Genomic DNA, 10,338 nt, shown 5'->3' with positions numbered 1-10,338 from the left:
ACAGATAAAGTATAACAAGACCATGAAAAATTAAATCATTAAAATAAAGATTGTTTATTTTACTTGAGTCAATAAATTCCCTAGCCAACCGTTGGCTTGCAGGGCATCTACTCTAACAATTTTGCAGCAATTAACATGTGTAGACCAGTGTGTATATGAGAATATTATTCCCCTGATACAACAAAAAATGGCCAGGCGACACGATGACGTCTCCAATGAATCGCCATGGACGCTCTAGTTCGATTGGATTATCAAATGTGAAGATACCACAGAACACAAAAACAGCTGCTCGAAGACTTGCTCGGGTTATGACCCATCAACCTGCAGACGACGAGGATGGTGACGATGACTTGTATGGTTTTGAACCAGCATTGCTGCGCCATTGCATCAGTTGGCATAGGACTTGCAGGAGGAAGGTAAATAAAAATTCGTTCTCCAATAGTAAAAAACATTTTCGATAACATTTTCATTTCATTCAGTATCATTTTGTCAAGGACAGACCCAAGATTTCATTTGAAGTGTGAGAGAGAGATGGGTCTCAGGAGACTGTTCAGTAGTTTCTGGAGGGGAAGATACTTTCACTTTAAAATTTTATACATTTTCTTTTTTCCTTTTTTTCCCAAGGGCAAGTGAGATTAAGAGATTTCATTTCCTATAAGCATCTAATACGAAACCTTTTACGTTGCTTTTTAGTCAGTTCGTACCTTGCTTGAACAACCTCTATCTACATGTTCAACAATCAGTGCTAGAGCATCTACAAATGCTAGATAAGTGGAGCAGCAGCGTTCTGCACGTTCAACATCAGGTGCTAGAGCATCCGCAACTCTAAGCTCAATAGAACAACAGCCTTCTTCAGCTCGCTCTTTACCTTTTCTTCGACCGTCAAATTTAAAGCCGGTTGACCTGCCGGCACATATTCTTTCAACAATACCAAGTAGTTCATTTCAACCCACGGAATCGGCCGAAGAAACTCAACCACTTTCCGCTCGATCTAACGCCACAGGAAGATCAACTTCTTACTGTAGTCTCTCGGAACAGCCTCCTTCTGCTCGTTTCCATCAGCTCATCGTCCAACTTTAGTGATCAAGACCGCTTCCACGGTGCCTCGAAGTGTACCAGTATCAAATAAGCCTGAGGTATCGGGAGTCCCTGTAGAGACTAAATCTGCTAAATCCAAGGACAAAAGGTACTTAAATCGATAAATATCGTGTCAAAAGACCTCTCACTCTAGTTTATTTTTCACTCACCCTTTATATTCTACATTTTGTTTTTAAAAAATGTTGGACACCGAATTTATTTAGATGTTTCGCCGCTGTGAGATAATTGGCAAGTGCATTTATAGCTCCAGGTTATGTCTAGACTTTGGAACTTTCAAATATAAAGAGCCTAGAGAGCAGCAGTCTTCTTCTGGCTCTACTAGACGAGGTACATTTACTTACACTAAATTGATTCTACCGCTGTGAAATAGTCGGCAAGTGCATTTATACTCTTTCAGAAAGGAAGCATACCTGAAAGAGTTCTTGCTGTTAATTAACATTTTAGTTTGTTTATATTTGTCATAAGAATGTAGTTGTTATGCTTATACCTGAAACATTTTCCTTAAAAATTCGGTTGCTTCATTGACTACTGTTGATCAAAACTGCAGCTTGACATGCTTCAGGAAGAAAATGGTAGTCTATTGGAAAAGGTTATGCATCTTGCCTTTTACTTGATGACTCGTGATTAGTTTCACATGAAGAGATACCGGAATAGTTTCCATATCACAATATCGGTCAGCATCTCAATGTAACTTATGCTCTTCAGTTGCGAATTACAGAAGAAAGGTGTGAGGAATCTGAAGCAAGAACCAGGCAGCTCGAGAAAGAGGTAACTTTGAAAGTGTAATCGAGTTTTATATTTAATGTTTCCTAAGGGTAATATGAAATGCCTGTAAATAGCTTTTGACTGATGTGATAATTATTTGTTTCTACGGCAATAAAAAGACATAATTTCAGTAATGAAGAACTGTGTAATGCTTTTTTTTTGTCTGTTACTTCGAAACCTACAAGTTTGAGCTTTTATTATATATCATGACCTTGTGTAGATTGCATCTCTGGGAGAAGGTGTTGTTGTTTGGGATGGTGTCCTTCTCGAATTCTGGAACTTCTTAACAGCAACGATTCTTTCAGTCGAGGCAAGGATAAATCCTTTATCCGCAAGACGATATTGCCCGTATACAAGTGCTTCACGTTAACGGCAATCGTCTCTAAGATACAACGACTTCTATCAAGAGTAGTAGCACAACAAACTCTTGATTTCAACGAACAAATTATGCAGCAACTTTCAAGTATAGAAGAGAGAAAAATGCAACAACATGAAATGATAATTTTCCAACCCCAACAATGATGTAGTAGAGGATTATTTATAAGTGACCACCGGATGCATAGAAGAAACGCGTCTTTCCGGACCGGATGCGTAGAAGAGTCACAACTTTAGTCAAGGAACACATTGATTGGTGCAAAATCAGTCAAGAACTGATACTTTGAATGCCAAGGGACGCGTATGATTTCTGAAACTGCGCAGCGAGTGCAGCCGCGCGCGACCTACTGTTCTCGCCCAGCAATTGGCCAGAACAATGCGTGCATCCGCGCGAGAATCTGGCCAATTGCTGGGCGGATGCGCGCATTGTTGCTGGGCGGATGCACGCGCTCCCGCGCGGGAAGCTGCGCTACCACGCGCATTGCTCTGTTCGTTGGCCACCGAACCAGAAGCAAGCGCGCATCCTACTCCTGTCCATATGCACCATCTTGGCGCGAGTACTACCAATCAAATTTAATTTCCAAATAAATTTGGTCCAAAAAGATTAATATTGGTCAAAGACCGCACCGCGCTGGTCGGGCGCGTGTGAGTTTATTAACCGAGACATAGCCTACTAGCGTCTTCCCCGTCTAAAAACTTCTGGTACCCCTTGGGGCCCAAACCTATAGCTCAAACTAGGAGCTTATGAGGGAGACTCACCTAGGCTAATCTTCCAATGTGGGACAACTCCCACTTCCTTTACCACTTCTTCTTTTTTATTATTTCATTTATCCAACAGGTGTATCTTTAGAAGCTCGGCTTTTGAGCAGGCAAGTATTGGATTGGGAACCTTTTACCAAAGATGGTAGATTTCAGTTGTAACTGTTTTTTTTATCTTTGTATCAATTTTGCAGGAAGGAAGCCAACCTTCAGAAACGAGAGGTCTGTAAGATATATAGTAAAATACTACCAAGTTCTAATGATTTATTTTTGTGCTTAGATATCAGAGAGCTTCATAATACTCAGTATCACAACTTATACCAATTCGTTTTCATTAGATCTTAATAAAAGGTCAAGGCTTGATGCTTTTGCTCATTCCTTTTGCATGTACAAGTAATTTTTTGTTCTAATCAATTCCATTACAGGATGCTCTTAAAGTTGCAGCACGAAGCTATGGTGGAGGAGGTGAGGAGATTGCAGCTCTTCGAATGGAAGCTGAGGTATTAAGAATCTCAGCGTCTAGCTTGTTTATGTTTTTTTTTGTCACAAATTTCTCAATAGTAGTAAGGATACCGATTAATCATCATTCCAAACTGTAACTATTATTACCATGATATTCTTATAAGGCTGCAAGGGATGAAGCTACATTGACTTCGGAGCAGCTCCATGATGTTGAAAATGAAGTTAAATCGCTTCGAACAATTACAAAGAATGATATCGAGTCAAGAAGAGACGGTATCTATCAATTGAAACATTTTGGTGCTCTTACCTTGCAATCTTTTATGCAGACTTATGTTATTGATAGTCTCTTAATATAGGAAGGGGTTGTTCTAAAGAGATACTAGCTTGCTCGGTGCTGGAGTATATGCCTTCACCATGGTAATTTTAGTTCACTCCTAAATTTTTTATGATGATTAAACTACCACGACATGGTTGGGCCTATTTTAGACACCAACTAGGATACATGACAGAATTCTAATATTTTTAATAGGAATATAATTCTGAAAAGACAGGCTTATGGTGGAATAGACCAGTAGTAGATATCTTGGATTTTGATTGAAAATTGTTTTAGGAATTTTAATTTGAAATAAATAGCAGGTATCCATGCTGAAATTGCTGGATCAAGATACGAATATTGGTCATCTTTTGCCTCTCATCCTGTTGAAGTTATATTAGCTGCCGGACGGAAAGCAAAAGATGTTCGTAGAGACTTTTTGAAAATTTGATCTGTTTGCGGAGACAAAGATAATTGATTACGCCTGAAATCTCTCATTTTCAACCTCGAGTAGAATGAAGTTTGTTACTGATACAAAAGGAAAAAAAAAAGGAAATTAATGAAGTTTGTTACTTCTGATGTTATTCAGTATTTTGTCTCAATGGCCCTAAAGCGTCACCCAACTGTTACTTCTGATGTTATTCAGTATCGAAACCGTCGCTAAATAGCGACGGTCTTTTTATCTTAACCGTCGCTTCATAGCGACGGTGTTGTTCAAAAAACCGTCGCTTTTTGTAACGGTTATTGAGAAACCGTCGCTATATGAAGGCGACGCGACCTCCGTGACGGACCACCAAACCGTCGCTACAATCATCGCCTTACCGTTTTAGCGACGGTTTGGACCGTCGCTAATCCTCCTTTTTTTTTTAAGTGCTAATGGTACGGAAACTCGACTGTTTCCGACTTAATTTTTGTCCTGTGGATGTGTACTGTCAAATTTGTATCTGATCGCACGCCTTTCTTGTACACAAACAATTGCTACTCAGATTTTAAATTGTGATCAGCCCTACTTTAATTTATATTATTTCATAACTAATATTCTAACAAGGAAAGTTGAAGCAAATATCTCTGATTATGCCCTCCTTTTACCACTACAGATGTATTGAAGCTACCAAGCGAGGGCCAATATTATTCAGAAGCATTTGGCAAGTCTATTTGTCCAAAATGTTTCCAGCCTAATATACTACTTTAATTAATGAAGAACTCATACTTTGTTTCAGAGTTGAGTCCTGAAGAGTCTGAAGACGTTCTTAATCCTCAAACAGGTAACCTAAAATGAAACCACTTTATGTAATTTGGAACGACCATAGTTGTTATCTACTGCACATTCGTGCTCGGGAATACGGACAGATTCATTATACTACAATTTTAGTCTTGGCTGACATATTTTTGGAGAAGAGCAAAGAGTCAAGGACTGGAACCTGATATCGCGGAAGAGAAACTACAGTTCTGGATCAACAAATCCCATAAGCAGCTAAATTCACATGATACTGTGGATGGTACTAACTTCGACAAATCTATCTAATTTTATTTTTTTTTTTATTTGTTCTCTTTTAATAATTTCCTTAGTTTGATTGAAATATATTGTTTCTTTGTTTTCTCCATGTCACAAGTATACGTCCCACGTCTTAAACTTTTGAATATCCATGCATGCATGCATGATGGAAGTAATTGTGCCTTGTCGTGTTTGAGCTAATCTGTCTTGCTTTTATGTCACAGTCGAGCATGAATATCTGATTCGAAGTTAGGAATGGAGACCAAGTTATGGGAAGAGACTCGTAGATGGATCGATCAAGATTGCGACCAAAAAACAGTACTAGAAACCGAAGTCTAAATTCACGTATCTCAGGACATGCCTGTAAGTAGGATAATTTTTTTGGTATCAATTCAGGGTATCTCGTATCATTTTTTTTTACCTGGTAATCAAAAAAATTTTGTTAGTTCATAGGCATTACATATTTTATTACAAAGAGAGCTTCTTATAGGGGCAAAACAGTACCATTTCAGCTCAGAAAACATGGCAAATTAAATATTATTGGACTTGCACTATAAGAAAAATGACAACCATTGTCGTAGCCATTTTAAAACTGTTGTTAAAGTCAACACTACAATTTGCGACAGGTTTTCAAATGATATTTGCGACGAAAATCATTTAAACTGTCGCTAATTAGCGACAGACAGTTAATAACCGTCGCTAAAGGTAGCGACAGTATTCATGTGCAAAACCGTCTCTACTTAGCGACGGTTCATACATGAATTCCGTCGCTAATATTTTAGGTAAAATAAAAAAAATTAAGAATTTAATAAATCTGTGTTTTGAATTGGTACAATCGTGTAAGAGATAAAAAAATTTAAGTGTCGTGAAGTGATAAAATCGTGTAAGAGATAAAAATTTTAATTGTTTTGAAGTGGTAAAAAAAATCGTGTAAGAGATAAAAATTTTAAGTGTTGTGAAGTTGTAAAATCGTGTAAGTGAGAAAAATTTTAAGTGTTGTGAAGTGAAGTGAAGTGGAAGAAAATGGAGTGAATTTGCAGGTATTTATAGAGAGTGGTGGAAGAAAATGGAAGAATGTGTAGGCAGGATCGAATTTTTGAATTTGCGACGGTTGGCTTACAGCCGTCGCGAATATTAGCAACGGTTTAAGTTAAACCGTCGCAAATGTTAGCGACGGTGTTAGCTAAACTGTCGCTAATTTCAAATTAGCGACGGGTGTACATGATATTGTTGCTAACTTTAGCGACGGTTGGAATGAAACCGTCAAATTAGCGACGATATAGGTAAAACTGTCGCTAACATTAGCGACGATATAGGTAAAACTGTCGCTAACATTAGCGACGGTTTTAGGCAAATCGTCGCTAAATAATGTTGTGTTTTATTCTAAACACACGCTAATCGACAACGGTTTTTTAAAACCGTTGTCGATTGTCCCAAAAAACACGCTAATAGACAACGGTTCCATGAACCGTTGTCATAAACGTTCAAAGACAACGATTTTACAGAACCGTTGTTATTGACCTTAAAAACCGTTGTCTTTGACCCCCAAAAAACAACGGTTTTATAGCTTAAAAAATGATCTACGACAACGGTTTTAATTAAAACCGTTGTTAAAAGTTAAAACCGTTGTCGTATGTGTGTTGTTGATTCTGAAATTTCTTGTAGTGTTGAATCGTCTGCTACAAATACTAATTTTCCTTTTATTTTTAAATAATGTAATACATAATTTTTACCGAGAATTTTCATTATTTAAATAATAATAATAATTCTTAGTCTTTTCTAATTATAGATAGCGTTAGTTATTTTTACTGAAAATATTTATTATTTTAAAATCGAGACAAAAATATTGTAAAACTTGATATATATATTTTTTTGAGATTTATATATTACACTAGAAGAAGATGTTCGATGCTATATAATTGAGAGACATGATATGCTCATGTCTACATCCTTTCATTAATTAGAGTTGAAAAATTATATACAGTTTGCCTTTTTCTCCCTTTCAACAAATTTGCAAGTCTCCATCTAATTTGTGTTTCTTACCTTTAATTTCATTATGATCACTTCATAATGTAAATTTGAAAATATTCTTGGTGGTGTCCGAATTGGTGAAATAGGTGATCAGTTATAATTAGGAGTTTGATTCTCTTTGTCAACACTTTCTCAGATGAGTCAGTTTAACGTGGTTTACAGATTAATCCACATGTTTATCTAGTATGTACCGAAAACAAATCATAAAATAATAATAATGTAGATCTGAAAACGGCATGAAGTCTACATACTGTGCATAATATCTTCAGTAAAATGAAAATTAGTCAGCCTGTAAAGTCGAAAAAGGAAAACGATAGCCTGGAAGACAAATATCAACTAGTCAACAAAATTTTAATGTTGCGTTCCCACTAAGATGTGAAGAGCATGCAAACACGTAGGCGCTTTGTCATTTTTTTCTAAGATTGGGCAGTGCAATTATTTGTCAATTTAGTACAGTGGAGTAAACATTCGTAGGCGATAACCTTCAACTTAAATATCATTAAGATTTACGAGAAACAATTACAAACGATATTTTTATATATATATATATATATAAGCATTTTGAGATATAAAATTATATTTGATCTTGATAAAATATATTAAATGGTGTGTAAATTTCATGGAATCTTCTTTGGACCGATTCTTCCCGAGGTTCCCTTTCGCGTGTCTTGACTCAAAGACATGGTCCTATTAGGCTGTTCTATATATAACAATACATTGGTCAACTTCTTTGACGAGCAACTGTCGTACAGGTCAAACCACTTATAAATTCTGCGTCGTTAATTATCAGTGGATCATCATTCACAAAAGGCAAAGCCAGCGCGCCGTATTTCTCTTTTGCTTTTGAAATAAAACATTTAGCAACATATATATATATATATATATATATATATATATGTATAATGGCTGGGAGGCGTGGAGCTGGCGTTAAGGTGGTGATAATCAACACGCAGTATGTGGAAACTGATGCCATGAGTTTCAAGTCAGTTGTTCAAAACCTCACCGGAAAGAATTCCCATGCCGCCGCAGAGCCGCCGTCGATTCAATATTCCACTCAAGTTGCCTATAATATGGCTCCATTTTTGTCCCGTGGAATGTCGTTTAGGGATTTCGAATGGATGCCCAACGACTTGCCTCCAGTTGATGAACTATTGCAAGCCTTACGATGAAGTGGAATTAATTCTTGTTGATTCCTTTTATTTTCGATCTCGTGTAATTTCACAAGTTTTGCATGCTCCGGTTTTTATATATATGATCATAATTACGGTATCTGTTGTTGTTGTTGTGGATAAAAATTTCGTATGTTTGATGTGACCGAGCTCAGTAAGATTCTTCGTCAATTTTTACAATTACGATATTACTTCTATTTAATATAAACCGAACTAATTTTTTTGTAAAAAAAACTATTGCACAAATACTGCATAATAATACCTGGTTTGGTTTGAGGGCCTATTTTCTTCTCTCATATTTCATATATTATATATAGTTTCAAAGGAAGTACTAATTTATTAATTTAGATAAGTTTTTAGTCTGTTGTAATATTTTGTAAAAAAAATCTTTACTAGTGATTTGTTGTTTAATTTTCATAGGTATATATATAGTCATACTGCCTGAAGTCTTCATGCAGTATAACTATAAAGGAAACCTAACTTATTAAAATTTCCCACCTAAAACTTGGATCACATGCCTCATGACATTTTAATTTTAAAATGAACTCTATTCTTCAACTAATTAATCCCCATTAAATTTTGTTGACAGATGTAGTCGAAGTGGGCACCCATCCCTTCAAATTTATTTTTTTTTTAAGTTGCATATATATCTTTCAGGGTATTAGGTCCCTTCAAAATTTTAAAAAAGTACAAATAGTTCAAATTATGGAAATGAGTATATTATTTATTTCATATATAAGACACCAAAAAAAAAAAACAATAAATATAGGTACAAATTATTGAGATTATAGCACAAATATACAAATTTCAAGTATCAACTGAATCAAATTAGATATATAATTATAATTTTTAGGTATGAAACGTTAACATTTTTTTTTTTTGGACAATACGGTACATATTGCCTGAAAATAAGGTACAAATGAATGTATTTCAAATACGAATTGACTTAAATTGAGTATCAATCAACTTAAATTAGATATATGTAATATAATATTCATATTCTTAATTTCATATAGTTGAAATGAAAAACACGTCAGTAAAATTAAGTTTATTGTGTTACAAAAACTGAATCATAACATATGTTTGGACTTAAGGAATAACAATGTAAAGTTAAATGAATCTATCAAAGTCACAGTGTCGACTCTACGAGTATTGTATTTTATTAATAATGTGTTTATAATACGATCCATCACACATAATTGTATGGGAGGTAATTAACTAATTACGATCATAAATCAAAGTTTTTATGAAAATAATATTATGATAGACTAGATAATTATATATTTCTTCCAAGATTTTCCCTTTCATTTTTTTTTTTGCCAACATTTTATTGCTTTCGTCCTTTAAAAAAAAAACTAAAGGAATCATTGTGTTTTGAATTTATATTGAGTTTTACTCGTGTTTTATGTTGTCCTTTTTATCAAAAAATCTTGAATATATTGTCTTCAAGTGAAGTCTCAACTTTTTTATAAGTTGACATGTGTACATCTTGACAAACTTTTTATTTTATTTTTTCAAAGTATCGTAACAAAAAAACGTCATAATTAAAAGAGTCGGCTACGTGTTGTTGTTATTCAGACTCTCGATTTCAACAAGGCTCAATTATGGTTAAATTTAGGAAAAAAAAATTTGTGAGACGATCTCGCAGATGGTTTTTTGTGAGACAAATATCTTATTTGGGTCATTCACTGAAAAAATATTATTTTTTATGCTAAGATTATGACTTTTTATTGTGAAATATCAGTAGGATGACTGTCTCACAGATAAAGATTCGTGAGACCGTCTAATAAGAGACCTACTTTTCGTATTTTCTTCTCATGATTTAAGTCCACGCACGAGATCACTCAAAACCTGAAACAATTTACTATAAT

At 35.1% G+C, this 10,338-nt stretch overlaps 1 protein-coding gene and 1 pseudogene across 1 annotated transcript; both read left to right on the top strand.

Moving 5' to 3' along the window:
- The first annotated feature begins 203 nt into the window (after positions 1 to 203).
- Positions 204 to 5,606, top strand: LOC142526119 (coiled-coil domain-containing protein SCD2-like; annotated as a pseudogene).
- Positions 5,607 to 8,200: 2,594 nt separating this feature from the next.
- LOC142526118 (VQ motif-containing protein 1-like) lies at positions 8,201 to 8,467 on the top strand. The gene has a single exon (XM_075630382.1). It carries the CDS (start codon positions 8,201 to 8,203, stop codon positions 8,465 to 8,467), a length of 267 nt encoding a protein of 88 aa, XP_075486497.1.
- Positions 8,468 to 10,338: the final 1,871 nt, after the last annotated feature.

Source organism: Primulina tabacum, chromosome 15, assembly GCF_025594145.1.
Source record: "Primulina tabacum isolate GXHZ01 chromosome 15, ASM2559414v2, whole genome shotgun sequence".
Classification (NCBI taxonomy): domain Eukaryota; kingdom Viridiplantae; phylum Streptophyta; class Magnoliopsida; order Lamiales; family Gesneriaceae; genus Primulina; species Primulina tabacum.
This window is presented reverse-complemented; position numbering and strand designations above follow the sequence as displayed.

What these genes read in the sequence shown, in the direction of transcription:
- LOC142526118 (XM_075630382.1), top strand. Translation starts at nt 8,201, where the DNA reads ATGGCTGGGAGGCGTGGAGCTGGCGTTAAGGTGGTGATAATCAACACG.